At 46.9% G+C, this 24,980-nt stretch overlaps 1 protein-coding gene across 1 annotated transcript; it reads left to right on the forward strand.

The window, feature by feature from the left end:
- The first annotated feature begins 291 nt into the window (after nucleotides 1-291).
- Nucleotides 292-14,438, forward strand: PDYN (prodynorphin). Its single transcript, XM_010836525.1, has 3 exons — nucleotides 292-446; nucleotides 10,752-10,899; nucleotides 12,203-14,438. The coding sequence occupies exons 2-3, from the start codon at nucleotides 10,771-10,773 to the stop codon at nucleotides 12,848-12,850; spliced, it is 777 nt and encodes a 258-aa protein (XP_010834827.1). The 5' UTR covers nucleotides 292-446; nucleotides 10,752-10,770; the 3' UTR covers nucleotides 12,851-14,438.
- The last annotated feature ends 10,542 nt before the right edge of the window (nucleotides 14,439-24,980 follow it).

Consider the following 24,980-nt stretch of genomic DNA (forward strand, 5'->3'; position numbering starts at 1 on the left):
CCTGGAAATGCATCAAAGACTGAAGTGGCCGGATTTCAAGTGACAAACAGCACTACACACAGGATCCTCCCCTCTCCCAACGCGGCTGCCTTCCTCCCCCACATCCCCTGTCACGAAGAGAAGCCTATTGTGTGGGGCCCAGGGAGTTCGAGTTGAAGGGCCCGGGGGTCTGCGCCTCTGACTGCTCTGAGCTACTTCCCCATTGGCTCTGAGCAGCCTGTGCTGAGCAAGGGCTGAGCGACAGGGGGAGGCTCTAGTCCATAAAAAGGGGGCCGAGGCACCAGAACTGCCATTCTGAGGGGCTTTGGCTGTGCTCACAGCTGCCTCTTTGACACCTCCTTCTGAGCCGGAGTCAGGACAGTCCCTGAGTCTTGGACCAGGCACCTGCTGCCACCACCCTCCGACCTGCTGGGCCTGAAGCTGCTCAGGGACAAAGAGGAACAAAGGTAATATCCAGAGGGTGCTGCAACCCTCTCTTGGTTTTATTTATTTTTTCCTGATTCTCTGAACCTGGAGAAGGTGGGAGCTTGGGCTGGGGAATTTCAGGTTTGGGTCTGACTGTCCGACAGAGGTAGTAAGAGTTATGCGGTTAGTTTACAAAAGCCAGATCAGTGCAAGACAGACTGCTCTTCAGAATTTCCTTCTCTGTACAGCCCTGTCTTGAACAGGTGGGTTGCTCCCTCCCAAGAGGACCACCCCTAGGTTTTGTCTGCGGGGTGCTTCTTCCTCTGGCAGGCTGCCTCCCCACAGCGGTGTCCATGTGAGAGCAGGATGCCCTGGATGAAAGAAATGAAAGGTTTAGCTCATCAGGGTAATTTTAAAGGTCGGTGATTCTCACTGGACTTACAGAACAAGAGCTTGGGGACATTAATGAGATGTCAGAGCTCTGGCATTTACCATGTATCATGTACATCAATGTATAACCAAGTTCAGCCTTTTCATTCTTTTTGGATCGTGTTTAATTGCTGACAGGGTGCTGGCTTGAGGGCTTCCTATGATGTGATTTTACACAGAAGTGAAGTTTGGGGTTGTTTTGTTGGGAGGGAACAGGCAGAGAGAATGACAGCATGCCAGGAGACATGGGCATAGCAGGATATTTCTTGTCGTTCTTACTTTGAGAGGACTTGTTGCTTTCTTGTAAATTATAGGCAGGGAGTCAAGGCTAGGTGGGGAGGAAACTCAGATGGGAAAGACATTTGCTCTGGTAAAAAGATATCTGCATTCAAAGAAAGTATTATTGAATCTCAAAGTTTGACTTGCAAAAAAGGCTGGTGAGCTTTGGGGGTTGGTGGGGGGGAACTTGCTGATGACTCCCAGATTGAATAGTAAGTTCTGTGACCTCAGACTTTTTCCTGGTTATCTTTTATATAGAATCTCTCCAAGCTTTACAAACATTCCTTAATTAAACCTCCAAGCTTCCCAAGAGAAACAACCTCTTCAGGTTATTGGATCTGATTTCAGTTCCCTTCCCACAGACCAAAAGTCTTCATTACCATTTTTTCCCCAAGGGTTGGGAAAATATACAAGTCTTGTCTTTCTAATTTGACAGGCTTTCCAGTGAAGATCTGTTGCCAAACGTTACAGCATGTCAATCCTCTTCTCTGCATTTTCTCCCCCTGCACCCCTGAGCCACCGCTGCACCTTCCATCTCTTTCCCTCACCTTCTCCCCCCCAGGGCCCCCCCCACCTTGTCTTTTGTTCTATTTTTACAGGTCATTTATCTCCAGGCTTTGAGATCTGCGTGGGGGAGCTGTTGCAGCAGCCCTAGCCGGGGGAGCTGTGCTGCCTGGGGGAGGTTGCTGAAGGGATCTCAAGCCCACTGCTTTGCCCCAGAGGAGCTAGAGGTGTGATGGGTGGCAGGTGAATCCCGTGTTTCCACTACAGCTGGGAGGGGATAACCACAGAGACTTCTTAGCAGAATCTAGCACGTTTTTTAGTAGAGTGGGCAAAGGGACCAGCTCTGAGGCTTGTCCCCTTAAGCATATGGAGAGGAATTAGGGTCTTGAAGAGCCAGGAGATTTTCATTTGACATCTAAATGAGCATCTCACAACACCCAAGACAGTGTTGGGTTCAAGTCCCAGATCCACCACTCATTTGCTGTGTGACTGGGCACAGTAGTGCTCCCTACTGGGCAATTGCTCCTCTGGGCAATAAGGACAGTAATTTTACCTCCTGAGGTTATTGTGAGATTCTCACGGGATAGATACAGTAAGATGCCTGGCATTTAGTAGGTGCTCAGCAAATGCTCCTGTGACTCCTCAAGTTTTCACTGTTCAAAGTGTCAGAAATGCAGCCATCCCCGCCCCCCAGCCTATCATCCCACTGCATCACGCTGTGTGCTACAGCCAGGAAATGTGATGTAGTGTCTAATACTTCTGTTTGTGGGGCTGGCACTCCCCTCCCTGCCCCCTCCCTTCTCTCCACACCAACAGAAGACTTTTATGTCTTCAGCTCCTGCCTCAGGCTTGAAGTGTCTTCTTGATTGATCCTCTCTCCCACTCCGCCCACTGCCCACTTCTCGGGCCATTCTTGCACAATTATTGTATTTATTAGATGTCTTCCATCTTCTAAGCGGGATCAATAGTTGGTGATTTGATTCCATCCCATGTCTGAGAAAGTGCAGTCAGCTAGCTGATATCTTTCACCGTTTTCCCTCATCCCAGCCCATAAATGTTGGCTAATCTCACTGGATCTGACAAAGGGCTAAAACGATTTCACTGCAACAGAGTTGGCCTTTGTGACAGACAGTAAACATCGGAGACACTCAGGTAAGCCCAGGATCAGGCCCTGGAGATGGAGAAGTGTCCCTGGCTACTATGAAGTTAGATGTCATTAATCCCTCCAGGCTGGGTCCAGATGGAAGCTCCTGGGGGCAGGGCAATGGCCCAGGGCCATGAAGCACATCTCTTGGCTCAGGAGGCGTCTTCCTGGATCTTTCCAGCCATCCCCCTGGCCGGAGTGGTTACGGCAGGTCACAGGCTTGCTCACCAGGGCCAACGTGTTCATCAGCATTGGGTCCCTTGGCCTATTACTGGACAGTTTGATTTAACCTGACAAGAGCTTACAGAGCAATCATTGTGTGATTGGACCTCTGGTCCACTGGCCACTGGAAATGCAGGGCAGAACAGAGGGTTGAGGGAGAAGGGAATTGGTGTTTGTGATTCACATAGGAGGTCAACCTCCTGATCAAGGTCCACTTGCTCTCTGCTTTCTCTCCATCCCACCTCTTGTCCCCTCTCCTCCGCCTTCCTCTTCTTTGTACCTTCTCCCTCTCATTCCGGTTCACCCTCTCCCCATTTCTGCGTCTCCTCTGTATTTTCTTCTCCCTCATGGCCTGTCATCTTACTCTCTGCTTTTCTAGGCACTTCATCTCTTTCTCTCCATATGCAACCCTTAGCCACTCTCCTTACTTCTCATCCTCTCTTCCCTCTGTCTGTCTTTTCACCTCCATCTCTCTGTCCACCCTCCACTGCTTTTCTCTCCATCTCTTAATTGCATCTGATAACAAAGGGTCAGAATTCCATAGGAATCCTGCTCTCAAAAGGCATTCTTTCAAAACTATACTTAATGATCCAGTCATGACCATGGTTTGCAGGATGGTCCCTCTGTTCAACCTCTAGGTTGATGATCCATTCTTTGTTAATGACTCTAAGGGCCTAACAGAAGTGCCGTTTTCCAGTCTGGGGTGGGGGGATTCTGCTAGCCAGCCCACTGGAGACCCACAAAGGTGAACTTTATGTATTTTTGAGTGGGGTCAAAGTCCTGGAACAGTCTGGTCTTCAGGACCGTGATCATGCCTAGAGTTCAGGTGGTTTGCGGAGCAGAGTCTCATGCTGGCGCTAAGCAGCCTGCGCCCTGTGCCCTGGCCTCTTGGCCCAGTCATTTTGTTTCTCCAAGCCTCTGTTTTCCCACCGAGTAGATGGGCTAATAGTGCCCAGGCTACCAGAGCCTACTAAAGGATGTTGTTGTTGAGATACAGGCCTTTGCTGGGCCCTCAGAAGGCCATGAGGAGGACTGAGTTCTGTCTCAGCTACACACCTGCTTAGGCGTTGGGGTGGGGGGTGGGGGGCTCTGTCACATGGTCCTCCCTCTTCCACCAGGAGCCTGAGCCTATAATACTAGCACCACCCTGGAGGGTCCATGGGAGACTGGGGTCTGGCCCAAACTGGCAGCGCAGCGCTTGCTGGAGTCGTGGCCTGGGTGTGGGAGGCTCCAATTCTGTCTCCATTTCCCTCCTGACTCATGTTGTGACCTTAAACAAGTGACTTCATTTCTACCTTTTCCCATTTCCTCTTCTATCAAATAGGGATAATCATATGCGATAAAGTGCTCAGAGAGATAATTGTGATGTTAAATCAAGCCATTATTATTCCTTGCTGGCTTTTTAAATGAAAATGCTCGCTGCTCCTCAGAGCCCTCTAACTATAGGTAGAAATATTGAGAGGGGAGAAGAGGGCAAGCAATCCCTTACCTTTGAAGGAACTCTGGGCCCTTGGTGAAGAAAGATCTATGGTGTGCTGGCCTTTACTGGGTCCATCCAGGGGTCCGAATGGAGCCACGATGGCAGGTGACACACAGCCCATTGACAGATGAGAAGACAGGGGCTGGGAGGAGGGGGTGATTAGTCTCTGATTTCCCCAAGAAAATCAGCTTCAAAACTGTTAGAATAATTAGAATTATAAAAGGGCTATAAAATAATGAAAGCAGGGATCAGCAAGCTTTTTCTGTAAAGGACTAGACGGGAACACTTTTGGGCAGTCTGGTACCTGCTTCAGTGCTCAGCTGTGCTTTTGTCACAAGACAGTAAACAAACAGGATGGTGTATGAATCAGGGTTCTCCAGAAACAGAGAATGCAATGGCAACCCACTCCAGTACTCTTGTCTGGAAAATCCCATGGCCGGAGGAGCCTGGTGGGCTGCAGTCCATGGGGTCGCTAAGAGTCGGACACGACTGAGCGACTTCACTTTCACTTTTCACTTTCATGCACTGGAGAAGGAAATGGCAACCCACTCCAGTGTTCTTGCCTGGAGAATCCCAGGGACAGAGGAGCCTGGTGGGCTGCCATCTATGGGGTCACACAGAGTCGGACACGACTGAAGCGACTTAGCAGCAGCAGCAACAGCAGCAGAGAAACAGAAATGGTGGGCTGTGTACATACAGAGAAAGATTTATTAGAGGGAGTGGATCATGTGATTATGGAGGCTGACGAGTCCAAAATGTCCTTTTCCCTTAGGAGAGAGTCACCCTTCTCCCCCGCCAGCCCCTGCTTTCCTGGCTGGGCTGTCACAATGTGCCTCGAGGTGGTGGCTGAGGAAATGCTTCCTAAACTAGCAAGTGCAGAGGTTTTCCTTTGGGAGGCCCTTCGGAGGCTCCTTCAGCATAGATATCTCTGCAAGCCCCATACCTCGGCCCCGTCCCCGGGGTCTGTGCGCTGACTCACTGCCCCTCGAGCTCATTTAGCAGACTCACTTCCGCGTCTCACACAGAGTTGAACAGCAAAGTTCCTTTTCTCCTGACTCCTCCCAAGTCGGGGATGAGCCGGCAGGGCTATCTCTGATGTATGACTTCCAAGCTAATCCTCACAGCAAAGGCGAAAAGGCTCCCGGGGGACTCAACTGACGTTACTCAATAATTTGTTTATCCTACACAAGGAAGGAAGCAGGGCTGTTTAGGAAAACCTCAGGGCTGATGTGTTGCTGTTAGACACCAGAGAGATCCATTCGAAGGTCTAACTCTCCCCCTTACAAGCCAAGGAAACCTGGGCGAGGAACTCCTCTCCCAGCCTCAGTCTTGCCCCACATGCAGTGGGTATGCCAGCGTGAGTGTTGTGGGGGTGAGAATAACACGTGTAAAGTGGTAACACACAGCCTGGCACTGAGTAGGCTCTGTTATTGGATTGATGAACACAGAGCTCTCAACCCATCAGTACATAGTAGGGTCTCTGAAGTGAAGTGAAGTCGCTCAGGTGTGTCCGACTCTTTGCGACCCCATGGACTGTAGCCTACCAGGCTCCACTATCCATGGGGTTTTCCAGGCAAGGATACTGGAGTGGGTTGCCATTTCCTTCTCCAGGAGATCTTCCTGACCGAGGGATTGAACCCAGGTCTCCCACATGGTAGGCATTGTAGGCAGACGCTTTACCGTCTGAGCCACCTGGAAAGATCAGTAAGGTCTCTACTCACGGCATTTAATTCGTTCAACACCTTTTTTTTGTTTGTTTCTCCGATGTTCTAGGTCCTATGTTATTACCCCTTTTTGCCTTTTTCGTTTCCATCTCCTGTAGCCCAAGTGAAGTTGGAATGGATCCTTCATACTCCCCTGTTTCCTCCTCTGCCCCGTCCGCTCTTTCTGCGTCTTCCCCTCGACAGCCTTGCCTCTCTCTCCTCTGCTTCTCTGTGTCTCTGCTTTAGCTACTTCCCCCTCTCTCTCCCTGTTCTCTGTCTTTGACTGGTTTTCACTTCCTCCCTGTCCCCTCCTTCCCTTACTTCACTCCCTTGGTCTGATTCCCCTTCTTCCTCTCTCCCCTTTCCACTCTGCCTCTTCTCTACCCTGGGCCTGCCCCCACCTCTCCGCATGGTTTCATTAACACCTGCTGAATTTCTTTAGCAGGTATTGGTTTTAGAAGTCCTATGGATCAGTGGGGTTTCTCTGGGGGCACAGAAGTGTGAGTCAGAAAAATTCAAACTGGGTTTCTGAGAGATCCAGGGTTGCCTGTTATTCATTCTACACATGTGTAGAATGTTCTTGTTCCTATTCTAGCTCTGCGTTCGGTGCAGGGGACATCATCGTTCATTCATTCATTTAACAATCTAACTTCCTTAGTTTTCCCATCACATTAGAATGAAATGCAAGCTGCACGTTGGCCTGCAAGGTCTGACACCACGTGGCCTCTGCCCACATCTCCTCTCTCCTCCCTATGCTGTTCCTTGTCATCCTCACACACAGCCTCTCTCACCTCAGGGACTCTGCACTTACAGAGTCTGCCCTGGCAGGGAACTTAGAAGGAGGCAGTTGTGTGATACACGGAGAACTTTGAGCAGTCAGAGAAGCCTAATCTAGACAGACTTCCTGAAGGAGGTAACTAAGATTGAGTTTCAAAGAACAATGAGAGGCAGGCAGGTCAGAGGGAGACGGGAGTGCGGAGGTGGTGATAAATGTGCAAAAGTTTGGGGGACAGGGCACAGAGGGCATTTCTTGTAGAACTGCAGGTGATATGGTCAGGCCCAGGTCAGACGGAGCTCACACCCAGCCTGCCTGCGTGTCCTTGCTGGGGTTCCTTGCTTAAATGGTGTGATCTCTCTGTGCCTCTACTTCCTCACTGTAGAATGGGGAGAATATCAGTCCCAGCCTTAGGGGGTTGTTACAAGCACCCCTTATACTGAGACACATACAGGACTCAGCAGAGGGCCCAGTACATGGTAAGCTGGTCAACGGCGGCTCTCCTCGGCAGGAAAGCCCTGGACAGCCTGGCTAAGGGGCAGGTCCTCTCAAAGGTGATGGAGAAGCTGAATGCAGGGCAGGGTGCAGTCAGACTGGATTCAGAATTGTCCTCTGGGTGCTTGTGCAGGGTTCTCGGGGGGCAAGATTAGAGGCAGTTCTGGAAGCAGGAGGAAGGAGCTGGAGGCTGGGGTGCCTTGAAGGAGCTGGGGCCATACCTGTTGGTTAGGAAGGTGGGCTCTGGAGCCAGACTGCCTGGGTGCAAATTCCAGCTTTTCTGCTAACTAGCTCTAGAGTCTTTGCAGGCGTCTTAACTCAGTTTTCTCATCTGTGAAGTGGGCATGACAATAGTACCCACCCCACACAGTTGCTGTGAGTATAAATGAGTTCATTCATGAACGTTACTCAGAACATCATGAATGCTCACCAACCATCAGACTGGCTAGAATGATCATTGCTAAATATAAAGGAAATGGATGAAAGGAAGGGATATTGTCACTGTATTTGTGTGGGACGGTGAGATCTCAAATCCAGCTTCCTACTGTAGCCACTGACAGGAAGCTTCCGGCCAGGAGAGAGAGGGTGGTGCTGCTGCCCGTCCCCAGTGGATGAGCAAGACCTTGCTAATCTTGTACCAGGCCAGCCCAGCCATCGCTGATAGGAGGAAAACATGAGCTGCTGCTTTATATCTGCACATAAATAGCACAGCTCACTGACCTGGAACCCAAATCCGCTCAGCAGCTGATAGAGCATGAGAAAAACTCGAGGAAGGAGAGAGGCGTGGGATGGACCCAGGCCCACCTACGTGAGGTTTATTCTCTGAGCTTCTGTACCTAGGAGAACAGAACTAGCCCAGCCTCAGATGAGCCTGAGTTCTCACCTTTGATCGCTGTGTGGCCTCAGGAGATTTGCCAAGCCTCTCTGAGCACCAACTTTCTCATATACAAAGTGGGGATAAGAAGGCCCACCTCTTACACTTGACAGGTGGGTTGGGAATAATATGCAAGTAAAAGCCTTGTGCATGAGGCCCTCTGGAGGGAGGTTCATAAATCAAAATGTTAATAAATCAAAATGGTTCTAGAAACTGTAGTCATTACAAGCACACATGTGGTGAGTCGAAGAGAATGGGCCTACACCCCACTTTCACCACTCACTGGAGGGCACGGGGAACTCACAGAACTGGAAGTATCCTTCTCCCTGGGCATGGATGGATGAGACAACAGACGTAGGGGCTCAGTCAAGGCCCGAAGCACAGGAGCGGCTCCATCGATGGTGGCCCGGCTCCTTGTCAGGCATGCTTTAGAGGGAAACCTCCTATGTGCTCTGAGACCAGCTCTGGGCTATGGCATGGAGCCCTGGAGCCACAGGTGGAATCTTATAACTCCCCCTCATCACCTGAGCAAACACGGCAATGTGCAGGAGGATCTGGGGGATGGAGCGGGGAGGGAGGAGACAGCTGTCTCTGAGAGCAGTGATGGAGGCAGCAGATTACAGAGACCAAGATGGAGAGAGTGTTACAGCCCTGCCCATTTCCAGCTCTGTGCTCCTACTTGGCAGCTTTGCATCTTGATATTTGGTTTATAAGGAGTTAACTATGAAAGGAACAGCCTTTAATAGACTCTTTGCGAAGCATTAATTCATCTGCTTAGGATTTATTGAGGGCCTGCTATCTGCTGGTCAGATTTGTGCATGCTGGGTTATAGTGGGGAACATGCCAGTTAAGGTCTGTGCCTGCAGGGAGCTAATATTCTAGGGGAGAGATGTAATAAACAATGACAAGCATCGAACAGTAGGATAGTCTGAGATGGTGAATGTTCCGATGAAAACAAAAGCACGGGAATGCAAGAAAACCAGGAAGCCATGCTAAACCCTGGGGTCAGCCAACACCTCCCAGGGGATGTGACACTAAATTCCTTTAGTTACAAGGAGTGAGCCAGGTAAAAATCTGAGGCCACAGTACCACAGATGGAGAAACAGGGAGTTCAAAGGCCCTGAGGTAGGGGCAAGCCTGGCATGTTTGGGGAACACAGAGAAAGTGTTTCAGAGAAGAAAACAAGTCACAGCTCCTGCCTTCGTGGAACCAAAGTTTAAAGACTCACATAGGTAGTTACTGAGAAGTGGAATAGTTTAAAGGAGGAGGCACAAATCTCAGGAAAAATACAAGAAGAAACACCCCTTCCACGTAAGAGATCAGAGAAAGCTGCCTGGAGGAGACGACATCTACTCTAGGGCCAAAATGACAGATAACAGGGGAGGACAGGAGGGTTTTCTAGGAAGAGGATTTTCTAAGAGGATTCTCTGGCCCTAGCATGTGCAAAGGGTCAGAGGTGGGACAGGTGCCGCTCCATTCATTAGGGGATTTACAAGTAGCTAAATGTGGTCAGAATACAGAGTTGAAGAGCTGGCTATAGGGTCAGAATTGAGGGTGTCTCTGACATTTAGTACTTCCCTGGTGGCTCAGATGGTAAAGCATCTGCCTACAACGCGGGACACCCGGGTTCAATCCCTGGGTTGGGAAGATCTCCTGGAGAAGGAAATGGCAATCCACTCCAGTATTCTTGCCTGGAAAATCCCATGGATGGAGGAGACTGGTAGGTTACAGTCCTTGGGGTCACAAAGAGTTGGACACGACTGAGCATCTTCACTTTTCTGACATTTAGGAGAAGGCCCAGCCTGACCCAATCCAATGGTTCTGATCCCAGAATTGATATACTAAGAAGGGCATGTCAAGGTGGGCAGGACGGACCAGCAAAGGAGTGGAGGCAGGGGGGCCAGCATGGAGATTGGTGAAGGTGGAGCCATGGCAAGGAGGAGTGCTGGCATGGGAAATGCCCACAGCAGAAAGGACTGGGCTGGGGCCAGCCTGGGGAAAAGGGGAAACGGGCAACGGGTAGAAGCTTCAGAGGATGCAGAGAAACAGATAACCACGTCTGGCTTGGTGAATGGTCAGAGTGGGTTTTGATTCTTGTCCACTTCCTGGCTGTGTAAGCAATCACTTCCCCTCTCTGAGCCTCCACTTTCCTATCTGTCTAACAGTACAACCCACATTAAGAGCTGTTGGGCAGATTGAATGTGAGCATGTAGGAAAGCTCTTAGTACACTGCTGGCACTCAGCATGTTAGTTCCCTTCCTTGACCACTGGCCTTGGGCACCCACTGCTCCTCCATAGGCCTGTATTCTTGGCTGTAGAATGGGAACACGAACGGTTGCCTTGCAGTGCAGTGCTGCCAGCGAAAGTTGGCTTTGCAGGCTAAGGACACACTGCACAGAGTAGGCGATCACAGATTTCCTTTCCTCTTTCTCCCTCTCCAGCAGGAAAAGCCAAGACAGAATGGTGTGGCAAGGTCTGGTACTGGCTGCTTGCCTGCTTGCACTCCCCTCTGTCACAGCGGACTGCCTGGCCCAGTGCTCCCTGTGTGCTGTGAAGACCCAGGATGGGCCCCAACCCATCAACCCCCTGGTGAGTTTCAGGCAAGGCTCCTCAATGCCAAAGTGCATGGAAGGGGCAGTCTGTGTGTGGAGCCCAGAGAGGGAAGGTAGCAGGCCTGGGCAGCTGTGAGCCTGTTCTGTAGACTCATCCCAGAATGTGAAGACTACGTGCTGCCCTGTGGTCAGTCTGGGCAGCTAGGGACAGCTGTTTTCCAGACTCCTGTTCCCTCCCCAGACCTTACCACCATAGGCTCACTCAGGTCTGGGAGCAAAGCTCAGTTTTCCAGGAGCCTGTTGCCTGATAATAAGGAGTGTCATTTATGAGGTGATGTTGACTTTGGGTATTGGCAACCCAAGATGAACTTTTCAGGGCTTCTCACAACCAGGCTGATGGGCACTCCCAAATATAGTCAATCTCATGGAAGGAGCTCTTTACACCACCACTTGGCTGGCCTTGCTGGCTATACTTTGCATCAAGCTCCTCCCTGTGCCTCTCCCACAACAGCAGACAGCTGTAATAAAGGTTCAAGGGTGTGGTGGACAGAACATGGGCTTTGGTTCTGCCAATTTCTAGTTCCATGACACTGGAACCCCCTCTCTGAGCCTCAGTGTCCTTGCATGCAAAATGGGAGTGATTCCATGAGCTGATGATGCAAAGTATTAACTCTAGCCACTCTTCACTGAGATGTGCACAGCACACCATGTGCTGCCCATGTATTGGTCTGATCTCAGAAGTGCCCAGTGCTTAAGTATGGTGATTCGTGGCATTAGAACGTGGGTTCAAGTTCCAGTACTGTCTAGTATTGTCATTGTGGTCACTGTCATTATCAACACCATCGTCATCATGTTTGACTCCTCCCTACTTTTATGAAGTATATAGTCATCCCAGGTTTGGTGAGCCTTTAAACAACTCCATACATGTGTTCTTTCCACCATTCTGCATTGCTTCTATTCCTCTGTGTAAAGTGTGTGCAGCATCCTTTATACCCAGGAAAGGTTGGGGGAGCTAACTAGTCCCTCTGGAGTCAGAAGCAGAAGATTATGGGTGAGCCCAGCAGAGCACTATGGGAAGATTTTCCTTCCAATTTTGACAGTGTCATCTGTAGTCATGGGCCCTTGGAAAAGCTGGTTCATCTTTCCTCATCCTCCACATGGGCATAAAGTCACTTACCTTTAGGCACCATTGGGAGCATGAAAGTGGGTGCCCTGTTGCTTAGTAATGGTTTTTTAATTTTCTCAGACACTGGACAGGGGACTCTCTGGAGCAGGAGCTTGTGGCTTGATAGTTTGATGGAGGTGGCATTACCACTGTGGTCTTTTGGGGTTTCTTGCAGGTTTGCTCCCTGGAATGCCAGGCTGCCCTGCAGCCTGCTCAGGAGTGGGAGAGGTGCCAGGGCCTTCTGTCTTTCCTCACTCCCTTCACCGTTGGGCTCAATGGCAAGGAAGACTTGAAGAGCAAGACAGTTTTGGAAGAGTCCAGCAGTGAGCCAGCCAAGCACATCAGGCCCTACTTGAAGGAACTAGAGAAAAACAGATTCCTTCTCAGCACCCCAGCAGAGAAGAATGCTCTGAGCAGCAGCCTGGCGGAGAAGCTCAGGGGGCTCTCTGGCAGGTTGGGGGAGGATGCAGAGTCTGAGTTGATGGGGGATGCTCAGCTGAATGATGGCGCCCTGGAGGCTGAAGCGCGGGATTCCAATGAGGAGGAACCCAAGGAGCAGGTCAAACGCTATGGGGGCTTTTTGCGCAAATACCCCAAGAGGAGCTCAGAGGTGACCGGGAAGGAGGCTGGGGAAGGGGAGGGGGGTGAGGTGGGCCATGAGGACCTGTACAAGCGCTACGGGGGATTCTTACGGCGCATCCGTCCCAAGCTCAAGTGGGACAACCAGAAGCGCTATGGTGGCTTCCTCCGGCGTCAGTTCAAGGTGGTCACTCGGTCTCAGGAAGACCCCAGTGCCTATTATGAAGAGCTTTTTGATGTGTAAACACCTCCCCATCATGGAGTTGAGTCAGGAGCTTTCCATAATGCCCTGGAGCTTGGAGTGAACTCATTCATCTGCCCCTATGGTCCCCATTCCCTGTGCTCAGTTCAGCATTGTCTACAAGACTTCCAAACCTTGTCTGCCTCTCTTCTGCCCAGATGCAGTGTTTGTCTGGGTCAGTGAGGAGGGAGGAGAGACGTTTCCCTCTCCAATAGGCTTAGTGTTTGGCTTCAACCCTACATCTCTAAAACTACCACCAGCAGCAGCTTTGCTATCAATTCCCTTGATATGACTCCCCAGTCCCAGGAATCCAGACTGACCTCTTTATCCCTCTGGATCTATGATCAAGTATTCTGATCAATGCCCCTCAGAAGAAAAATGAACATTCCCCTCCCATGCAGATATATATATATATATCTTTCTATATAGATAGATAGCATAAAACATATAAAAGGTAGAAATTTAAAACAAAATAGATATATAAAAAATCCTAACAGTTTATTCTCAAACCTCAAAAGCTCTCCCTACTATGGAGACCACGCTTTAGGCAAAAAGCTCAAACACTGCTTTTTATTGGAGCAGGAATTCCTACGCTACAGAGTTCGGTCTCCCAGTGGATTAAATGTTCAGTCAGTGTACTCTGAGTTTGCGTTGTTTAGAAACACACCTTTTGAAGAACCTGGTTCCTGGACTCCAGTCCGTGTTGATACCCTGGACAACACCCAACTTCTCACAGGAGAGGATGGGAGTGAAAAATCTTTTTCCAAAATGGTTAATGAGAGCCGCTCACCTTCTGAATGCTGAAACAATCAAGCAGGAGTGAGACAAACCAATTTGTTCTGTGCAACAGATTCAAAATGTGGACCAGTTCCCTCAGCCCTCATTAAACTAATTAAACTGATCGGTATCACACTCCAACCCCAGGATGAACTGACGCTGAGTCAAGTTGATGAGGTTAAGCACAACCATGTTCTTGAGCAGCTGAATCCGCCGCCAAGAGTCCAAGCCATCTGGCCAAACATATGCATTGGGCCTTGGGTAAGGGAATCCAGAAGCAACAGCTAGAAAGAGGAAAAGGCCCTCTTTAGCTCCCATGGCGATTCTTTCCTCTTAATGCCTCAAAATAAAACTAGAAAGAGGAATGAAATGATTAAGTGCTTGAGGCCAAATGAGTTGATTCAAATAACACAGAAGCAGAGGAAGCAATCTTAACCTAAGTCCTCTCCTGTCCTCTCTCTCTCCCTGTCTCTCTGCCTTCCTCTGTCCCTGTCTGTCTCTCAAACCTCTCTCTCTCTCTTCACTGTCCCCAGGAATTATGGTTCGGTTTGTGGATCCAGGAGTCTGGTCTAGATGGGGAGGAAATGAACTTGACTTTGGTTATTTTGTATAAGATGCTACTGAGCACACTTCTTCATGCATAACCCTCAGGCCTCTCATGATGTTCTGAAATGTATAGATTGTTTTAGAATTATTTTGTGTGTTTTTCAACATCCCATTTTTTCAACTTACTTGGAATTTCCTTAGTTCTTAAAACAGGCTTGTGTTATTTCCAACTCCTCCAGTACAATAAATAAAAAAAAGATGCTGATAACTTGGGCTCTGTGTGTGTGTGTACCTTAGTCCCCAAGAGTAATAAGATCCTTTTCAGAAAAGAGTGCTGGGGAAAGGGGGAAAAAAAAAAAAAAAATATATATATATATATATACACACACACACACATACACACACACATATTCAAGTTGAAGAACTAAATGTAGGCTAACAGAAAGAGCACAAACTTCAGACTACCCTAGTCCTAATTTTGAAATCTGTTTGAATTTAGGTAAGTCACATGACCTCTCTGAGCCTTTGTCCCCTCCTCCGTAGAATAAAGATGAACAATGCCAGTTTTGTAAAGTGGCTGTGAGGGTCAGGTGTGATCACATATGTAAAGCTACTAGAACATGGTAGGCACTCAGTAAATGAGGGTTTTCTTTCTTACACTGCGTTAAGGAATGGTGACAAAGCTCAAACATCTGGCAACACAGTGGGGAGAGAGAAGAGGGGTGCTGTCTCCCGTGCTGCATGACCAGGCTGGAGGGCAAATGTCTCCAGACAAGGGGGAGTGTCCTAGGGATGAAGACTACTCTAGGAAATGTGGGCACAGTGTCCTTTACTAAAATGATATCTTTCATTAAGCAACATAGATGAGATGTCTTTAATTAAGACTGGAAGATTCAGTGGCTACCGACCTATGGGTTCTGCTTGGACACTGGTTTTCTGAGTAAATTCATAGAAAATGCAGAGTCAGGGAGATCTCATTCATTTCCTCAATTATTCAACAAAGTAGTAACTGAAGGCATTTTGCCAGGTGCTAGAGGTACAATAAAACAAGATGGATAAGGTCTCAGCTGTTATGGAATTTATAGCCTGGTGGGGGAGACAGAAATAAACAAGTAGGCAATTATTAGTATAAAGCTAAAATTTAAAATAAATTTAAATATAAATAAAATTTAAAACATTCGTAATTGCTGTGAAGGAGACAACTGGGGCTTGGTGATAATGGAAAACCGTGGTAGGAAAAGAATCTCCCTAAGGTATACAGGAAATCCTTCTCAAGAAATATTCCATTCTTGATATTCATAGGATTAGCAAGTTGGAAAGAACATAAGGTTGAGATTATCTCCTCCAACCACCTACTCTCTGCCCAAACTGACAGACTAAGAAATTTTGATCTGCCTGAACACTTGCATTGACTTAGATTTCACAACATATTGCTGCTGCTTAATAATTCCATACTGGAAGTTTCCATCTTTATGTTGGGCTAAAATTTAGATTTCTGTTATTTTTACCCCTTGGGTCCTGATCCTGCTGTCTGCTAGCCTAGGAAGTTCTCTAAGGGAGACTTTTCTGTTACATGCAAACAAATGATGCCTGAAAAGTGAAAGTGTTAGTTGCTCATCGGTGTCCAACTCTTTGGGATCCCATGGACTGTAGCCCATCAGGCTTCTCTGTCCATGAAATTCTCCAGGCAAGAATACTGGAGTGGATTGCCATTTCCTTCTTCAGGGGATCTTCCCAACCCAGGGATTGAACCTGAGTCTCCCACATTACAGGCAGATTCTTTACCATCTAAACAACCAGAGAAGCCATTCAGACTTTTCTGCTACTTGCAAGCAAATGGTGCCTAACCATCTCAAATAGATTCTAAAAACAAAGAAAAAAAGGGTAATTTGTTGACTCACACAAAAGACAGAGCCAGGATATTTAGCTTCAGGTGGAACTTGACCCAAGTGTTCAATAAAGACACTAGCACCTCTCTGTCACTAGGCTCTTTTCTCCTCTGTCTTGGACTCAGTTCTGAGACTGAACATGCTCCTAAGATGGGTGACAGCAGCTCCAGGCTATCCAGGCAAGGTTCAGATCTAACATGCTGTTTTCACAGAAAATCACAACCTAAGTTTCATTGCCCCCATAGGCTGTAAATTGGTCAAATGTCCAATTTTCAGCTAATGCCAACCATTATGGACATGATGCCTTGATTAGTCAGAACTGAATCACATGATCACCACCAAAGACAGAGTTGGATTCAACCCAATTCAAAGCAGCTGGACAAGGAGGAAGAAAGGGGTGGTTCTTAAGAGGAAAACTGGAGCCTGATTCCCAGTAGGACAGTGAGTGAATGCCAGCCCCCCAAATAGGATGGCCATCACCCGACTGAGTGAGGGTGGCTGGGTGGGGACTAGACAGACTGGAGAGTGCATGCCAGGGGAACATGGGCCTGGAGTAGTCAGACTTTATTTTTAAGACTAGAAATATTGGTTGTGGGTTTTTTCAATGTAGTCAAGTAACATTTTTTAAAGGTACTGAGCAGAGCAAGCAATAATATGTTCATTATTCTCACCACTATTTTGTAATTCTTTTTTTTTTAATGAGAACATTCCTTTTTTTGGTTTTAAGATTTTCTCCATATGCTATGGATTCTAGAACACTATTGTTCTGAATTCCCTTTTTTGGATGGATTTCTTTTGGTCAAGGAGGGTTGCCCAAATAAGGTGGAAAGAGTATGGCAAGGAAGGGGTCAGAGACCTGGGCTCAGATCCCTTTGCACTCTGGGAAAGCCACTGTGCTTCACCAAGCCTCAGTTTCCAATCTGTCAAATGGGGAGAAAAATCCCGACTTCTCTGGACAGAGGTGAAGGGTTAGTAACAGCTGACTTACGCTACGCCCCAGGGTATGTGACACTGGTTGCTGCCTCCTCTTGAGGAGCAGTGCCTCTGATTATGGTATTTCAGATGTCACCTGAGCAAGGCGCACACCTGTTGAAAGGACAAAATTCTCCTGGTAGTAAGAAAAGAATATTAAAAAAAAAAATTTTTTTAAATCAAGCTATAGCCTACTTGCTGTAAAGTGTCCTTAATCTTAAATGCATGGCTCAGTGGATTCTTACATATGTACACTCCCGTGTGACCACCACTCAGATCGCAATGTAGAACATTTCTAACATCCCAGGGGGGTGATCTTTTTTTATGAGCTATTTGCGGCAATGGAGAGTAAGCCAGAGGAATAATTGGAATAAAGACATCACAGGCCTGGTGGAGTTCTGGTTCTTTTTCCACGTCACCAAGGCCACACTGGGCAGTGATCACAGAGCAGGCATTGGTTAAGGGATGCCAACATCCCAGTGGCCTTAAAAGAGTGTGTTCCTAATAAGCTTGGGGTTTCCACGACAACGCCATACACCAACGCCAGGGAGGAAAGTCTTGTCATAATGATCATGACAATCCTAACGATCCTTTGTGTTTGGATCACCCCTCCCCCACTCAACTCTAGGCCCTTCACAATAAGAGCCCAGCAATGGGGCTTGTCTATTAATTAAAGGCCCCAAAGCTGAAGACAACAAAATCCCCATGACAGTGGCAGGAACAATGGTGCCCTAATAGATGTCATTTCGGCATTTCTGATTCATGTGCTGAGTCCCTGTCGCCTCCCATTATATAAGTAAGAGATTTATAACAAAGACTTATAATTACTCTTCTAATATGTAAATTTACATGAGTTGCACTCCCACCCTATTTGTCTTACCTCTGTCTAACTTAAGCCAAACCCCATTATTCTTTGTCTCCAGGGCTTCCCTCATCCTTAATCACGTTTGAGTTTTGCCATCTGAAAATGCCCTCCTGTCTCACTCTTAACCCCATTGCACCAGCATAGCTCCTGAGCAACCTGCCATGGTGCTGACGAGGCAGGAGCAGTTTCCTGTTCTCTGTGAGATCCATGTAGCAATTGGACTTGCAGAAGAAGCACTGGGCTGAGAGTCTGAGGACCTGGGGTCTGAGAGTGGTCCCGGCTGTGCTAACTTGCTGTGGGAGGTGGGTTTTGAATCCTGTAGGACACAGGTTTCTCATCTGTGAAACCACGTGTATGATTTCATAAGGACTTTTGCCTTTTTGAGAACTGACATGCAATACCTGCTCTGCTTCAGGCACTAAGTGAGCAATTGATGAACAAAGCAAAGGACCCTCAGCTTCCTTGTCTGAAAATGGGGGTAATGAGTCCTACCCTGGCAGGTAGTGCAGAGGTTGCATGAGAAGACTCAGGGCCTGTGGCCCAAAGTTGTTGTGTAATTAGTACTAATGCCCTTCCCATTCAAATTCATCCCAGAACCTGATGAATGTTTATTGAGCACCTGTGGTATATCCTGCCCTGGGGTAGTGGCAGGGGATTCCATAGGGATTTAGCAGAGTCCCTACTTCATGGGGCAAACTTTCTACTGGGGAAACCAATTGCCTATAAATGAAGGAATGGGTCAATATCTCTAGTGGGCACGAGGGCTGTGCGGGAAAATAAAAGGGTAGAAAGATGCCGGTGATGACTCAGAGGGGTCACAGAGGCCTGTCTGACCAGGGGAGAAGTTGATCAGAGATGTGTGGGAGGTTGGGGAGACTTGTGGGTGTCAGTGGGTGGGTAGCATGCCAGGCAGGGCAACAGCAAGGGCAAAGACCCAGAGGTGGGTCTGTGGTTGTATAAAGAAGTTAGGAAGCAAAGGGGACTGGTGAAGGTAGAGGGGAGGAAACAGGCTGTAGAGCAGACAGGCACCAATCTTTTAGGGCTTCCCAGATCCCGGCACAGCATCCTGGTTTACACTGTTACCTCATGGGATTAACAGAGCCCTGTCTGTTCTCAGTGTGCCCTGGTCTGGGCAATCTATTATATTCTTGCCCAACTCATGGGCCATGGAAAGAACCCTGAGTTTTTGCTTTGGATGAGAGGGAACACTGAAAAGTTCGAAAATGACTGAGAGACATTACCTGATGTGGTTTAGGGGGATCAGGCTGACTTCTGGGTGGACAGCAGGTTGCAGGGAGCATGAGGGAATGTCCTGTTGGCAAATGCCCTCTAAAGTGAACTCCAAGGCCGCAGGATGCCAGGAATGACTTAGGAGCTTTCCTGTCATGGGAACAAGGCTCTAGGCACAGCATTCTCTCCTTAACAGACCGTGATGGGCATCAGGCCCATCATGAGTGGAAGTGGTGGTAGGTTGCACGTAGGAAATCAGTCTGCAGAAGCCAGATTCCGTGATCACTTCCCACCCCCTGACCATCTCAACCATGAAAAATGCAGGCTCAGTGTTTTGAGCTTTGAACTTTACGGGGAGAAAAGTCCTTGAACTGAGACTTGCTTTATATAAAAGATGGCTCTTGGAAAGTATATAAATTAAATTTTTGCAATCAAATTTTAATACACTAGGGAATATTGCCATTTAACTTTCTTATTCACTTTATATATTACAACAGGGTTCCTTGCCCACTTAGGGACATTTGTAAAACTCAGAAAAGCATCAGGGTTCAGATATCAAGTGCTTACTCAGCCATGGGATCAAGGCCCAGTGAGGACTGAAATGTGAATAATCTTTGCCCTCAAGAAGTTTGTGTGTGTGTGGCATAAGTCCTCTTGGAGAAGGTCGTCATTAGCCCCACCACAGAGCCAATGGGTGTGTGATCCACAAATTGGAGAACCATTATACAAAGGAAGTTCTCTCACTGTTGTGAAAGTTTTAGGGCCCACAACAGACTTTCCAACCTGGGGAATCTAGCAAAGGGACTGGGAATCCCCAGGGAATCTGACTTTGAAGCTCAGCAGGATTTGATTACAGAATTTCCACAGGACTGGGGAAACAGAGACTTTTGGACAGCACAAACAAAGTCTTGTTCACAGAAGGACCCAGGAGAAAGGAGCAGTGACCTACAAGAGACTAAGCCAGACTGTCCGTGAGTGTTTGGGAGTCTCTGGCAGAGGCATGGTTGAGAGGGGCCTACTGCAGGGTCAGGGGCACTGGCAACAGCAGTCCTGGGAGGTCCAGCATGCTAACATAAGTCCTCTTGGAGGAGGTCACCATTACCTCTACCCTAGAGCCTACAGCCCTGCCATAGAGACTGCAGACTCTAGATCTGGGCCACCTCAGGCCAAATTCTAGGAAGGGAGCACAGCCTCACCCATCAACAGAAAATTGGATTAAAGATGTACTGAGCAAGGCCCTGCCCACCAGAGCAAGACCCAGTTTTTCCCACAGCCAGTCCTTCCCATCAGGAAGCTTGCACAAGCTGCTTATACATCTCCATCAGAGGGCAGACAGAATGAAAACCATAATCACAGAAAACTAACCAAAATGAGCACATGGATCACATCCTGATGTAACTCAATGAAACTATGAGCCATGCCTTGTAGGGCCACCCAAGATGGACAGGTCATGGAGGAGAGTTCTGACAAAACGTGGTCCACTGGAGAAGGGAATGGCAAACCACTTCAGCATTCTTGCCTTGAGAACCCCATGAACAGTATGAAAAGGCAAAAAGATAGGACACTGAAAGATGAACCACCCTCCCCTCCAGGTTGATAGGTGTCCAATATGCTACTGGAGAAGAATGGAGAAATAGCTCCAGAAAGAATTAAGAGGCTGAACCAAAGAGGAAATGACGCCCAGTTGTGGATGTAGCTGGTGATGAAAGTAAAGTCTAATGCAGTAAAGAACTATACTGCATTGGAAACTGGAGTGTTAGATCCATGAATCAAGATACATTGGAACTGGTCAAACAGGAGATGGCAAGAATGAACACTGACATCTTAGGAATCAGTGGAACTAAAATGGACTGGAATGAGTGAATTTAATTCAGATGACCATTATATCTACTACTATGGGCAAGTATCCCTTAGAAGAAATGGAGTAGCCTTCATAGTCAACAAAATAGTCTGAAATGTAGTACTTGGGTGCAGTCTCAAAAATGACAGAATGGTCTAGGTTCATTTCCAAGGCAATCCATTGAGATTACATGAGAGTAATCCAAGTCTATGCCCAAATCACTAATGCCGAAGAAGCTGAAGTCAAATGGTTCCATGAAGACCTACAAGACCTTCTAGAACTAACACCAAAAAAAGACGTCCTTTTCATCATAGGGTACTGGAATGCAAAAGTAGGAAATCAAGAGATACCTGAAGTAACAGGCAAGTTTGGTCTTGGAGTACAATATGAAGCAAGGCAAAGGCTAACAGAGTTTTGCCAAGAGAATGCACTGGTCATAGCAAACATCCTTTTCCAACAACACAAGAGATGACTCTACACATGGACATCATCAGATGATCAATACCAAAATCAGACTGATTATATTCTTTGCAGCTGAAGATGGAGAAGCTCTATACAGTCAGCAAAAACAAGACCTGGAGCTGACTTGGCTCAGATTATGACCTCCTTATTGCCAAATTCAGACTTAAATTGAAGAAAGTAGGGAAAACCACTAGACCATTCAGGTATGACCTAAATAAAATCCCTTATGGTTATACAGTGGAAGTGACAGATAGATTCAAGGAATTAGATCTGATAGACAGAGTGCCTGAAGAACTATGGGCAGAGGTTTGTAACATGGTAGAGCAAGTGGTGACCAAAACCATCCCCAAGAAAAAGAAATGCAAAAAGGCAAAATGGTTGTCTCAGGAGGCCTTACAAATAGCTGAGAAAAGAAGAGAAGTGAAAGGCAAAGGAGAAAGGGAAAGATACACCCAACCGAATGCAGAGTTCTGGAGAACAGCAAGGAGAGATAAGAAAGCCTTCCTAAGTGAATAAGGCATAGAAATAGAGGAAAGCAGTAGAATGGGAAAGACTAGTGATATCTTCAAAAAAATTAGAGATACCAAGGAACATTTCATGCAAAGATGGGCACAATAAATGGCAGAACTGGTATGCACCTAACAGAAGCAGAAGATATCAAGAAAAGGTGGCAAGAATATACAGAAGAACTATATAAAAAGATCTTAATGACTCTGATAACCATGATGGTATGATTACTCACCCAGAGCCAGATATCTTGGAATGCAAAGTCAAGTGGGCCTTAGGAAGTATTACTACAAGCAAAGCTAGTGGAGGTGATGGAATTCCAGCTGAGTTATTTCAAATCCCAAAAGATGATGCTGTGAAAGTGCTGCATTCAATATGCCAGAAATTTGGAAAACTCAGCAGTGGCCACAGGACTGGAAAATGTCAGTGTTCATTCCAATCCCAAAGAAGGGCAATGCGAAATAATATTCAAACAATTACATAATTGCATTCATTTCACATGCTAGCAAGGTAATGCTCAAAATCCTTCAAGCTAGGCTTTAACAGTACATGAACTGAGAACTTCCAGATTTACAAGCTGGTTTTAGAAAAGGCAAAGGATGAGAACAAATTGCCAACATTTGGTGGATCATAGGAAAAGGATGAGAATTCCAGAAAAACATCTACTTCTGCTTCACAACAATTTGGAAATGTTTAAAGAGATGGGAATACTAGGCCACCGTACCTGTCTCCTGCAAAACCTGTATGCTGGTCAAGAAGTAACAGTTAGAACCAGACATGGAGCAACAGTTGGGTTCAAAATTGGGAAAGGAGTATGTCAAGGCTGTATATTATCACCCTGTTTATTTAACTTACATGCAGAGTACATCATGTGAAATGTCTGGCTAGATGAATCACAAGCTGGAATCAAGATTGCTTGGAGAAATATCAACAACCTCAGATATGTAGCTGATACTACCCTAATGGCAGAAAGTGAAGAGGAACTAAAGAGCCTCTTGATGAAGGTGAAAGGGGAGAGTGAATAAGCTGGGTTAAAATGCAAGATAAAAAAACTAATGTTGGCATCTGGTCCCATCATTTCACAGCAAACAGATGGGGAAAAAGTGGAAACAGTGGCAGATTTTCTTTTCTTGGGCTCCAAAATCACTGCAGATGGCAATTGCAGACATGAAATGAAAAGACACTTGCTCCTTGGAAGAAAAGCTATGACAAATCTAGACAGCATATTAAAAAGCAGAGACATAACTTTGCTGATAAAGGTCTGTCTAGTGAAAGCTATGGTTTTCCAGTGGTCATGTATGGATGTGAGAGTTGGACCTTAAAGAAGGCTGAGTGCCAAAGAATTGATGCTTTTGAATTGTGGTGTTGGAGAAGACTCTTGAGAGTCCCTTGGACTGCAAGGAGATCCAACCAGTCAATTCTAAAGGAAAACAGTCTTGAATATTCATTGGAAGGACTGATGCTGAAGCTTTAATCTTTTGGCCACATCATGTGAAGAGCCGACTCATTGGAAAAGGCCTTGATGCTGGGAAAGATAGAAGGCAGGAGGAGAAGGGGACAACAGGGGATGAGATGGTTGGATGGCATCACTGCCTCAATGGACACGAGTTTGAGCAAGCTTTGGGGGATAGTGAAGGACAGGGAAGCCTGGTGTGCTGCAGTCCATGGGATCGCAAAGAGTCGGATATGACTGAGTGACTGAACAACAACAAGAAGTGTACATTTCAGCAGGGAAGAACTTGTAAAGCAAGCAAGTATGAAAAATAAATGAAGAGTTACTCCAGGGATGAGTGTAAAATAAAGGAAGCAGCAGGGGTGGAGGACAGGGGCCTGAAGATACCACTTTGAAGCTGAGATCTGACAGAGGAGGAGGGGTTGGCCAGGTGGGTGTGTGCGTGGGGACTGGGAGGGTTTTCAGCGGAAAGAGTAGCATGGGCAGAGGTGAAAGGAGCACTGTGCACAGGAGAGTCCAGAGGAAAGCCAGGGTGCTGAGCAAGGACGTGAGAGGAAGCTTGATCCTGCAAGATCCGTAGGCCGTGCTGTGATGGGTGGGCTTTATTTTAAGAACAAGGGAGTAAGTAGGGGATTTTAAGCAAAGAAGTGACATGGTCAAATGTGCTGAATCAGAGTTTTCTGGAACAAGACGATCAGGCATACGTATTTCTACGTAAACCTCCAACAAAGAAAAAAATACCACCTTTGATCCCATATCTTAGTGATAGTTGCGATTGCTTGTAGCATGTCTCCTCCCAGGCTGGGTTCTCTGCTTGTCTCTGAACACTGAATGATATGCTTTTCTCAATTAGCATTATATGTCTTAAGCATTTTTTACATATTCTTCATAAGTGTCATTTATAAATCTATATAATCATAATAGTTCACAAATTGGATCCACTGTAATTTACTCAAGTATTTCCTGATAATAAAGGGATTGAACATCACGTCTGATTTTCCTGTGATACCTTTGCTCTGTTGTCATTAATAGTACTTCTTTCATTTTTAAGAGAGCCTTGGATAAACAATTATATGGCCACCCTTCCTATGGGATGAACATTTGAGTTGCTTACATTATTATTAATAGTAATGTTATTGCTGTTGTGAATAACCCAGTGATGGATATATTTCAGCCAATCAGCTTCAACAAACCATATAATCACAAACAATCCTTGTTAAAAGGATGCTCAGAATTTCTCTGGTTGTGTTTCTCAAACTTCAAACATTCACATGCCATCTGCTCAGCCACCTACTGCCAACACTGGCCTGTACTTAATGTTTTCCTTAAATTCAACTTAGTTTTTAAAAACTTCTGTGAATGAATTGATTAAAGAAGGAAATGTTATGTTACTAGCATGAGTGGAAAACCAGTATTGTATTCTATTAATAGAAATAAAATGGTATAACAATCATTCAAAGAACAATATTGTGAAGGACCAGCTCTGGGCCAAGCCTGCAGTGAGAAGGCAGCTTTGCAAACATGGAGGCATGTTAACAATTCTAACATCTGACAGAACCTTTCACTTTAACAGAATCAGAAGGTTTCAAAGA

This window comes from Bison bison, unplaced genomic scaffold, assembly GCF_000754665.1.
Source record: "Bison bison bison isolate TAMUID 2011002044 unplaced genomic scaffold, Bison_UMD1.0 scf7180017864063, whole genome shotgun sequence".
Lineage (NCBI taxonomy): Eukaryota > Metazoa > Chordata > Mammalia > Artiodactyla > Bovidae > Bison > Bison bison.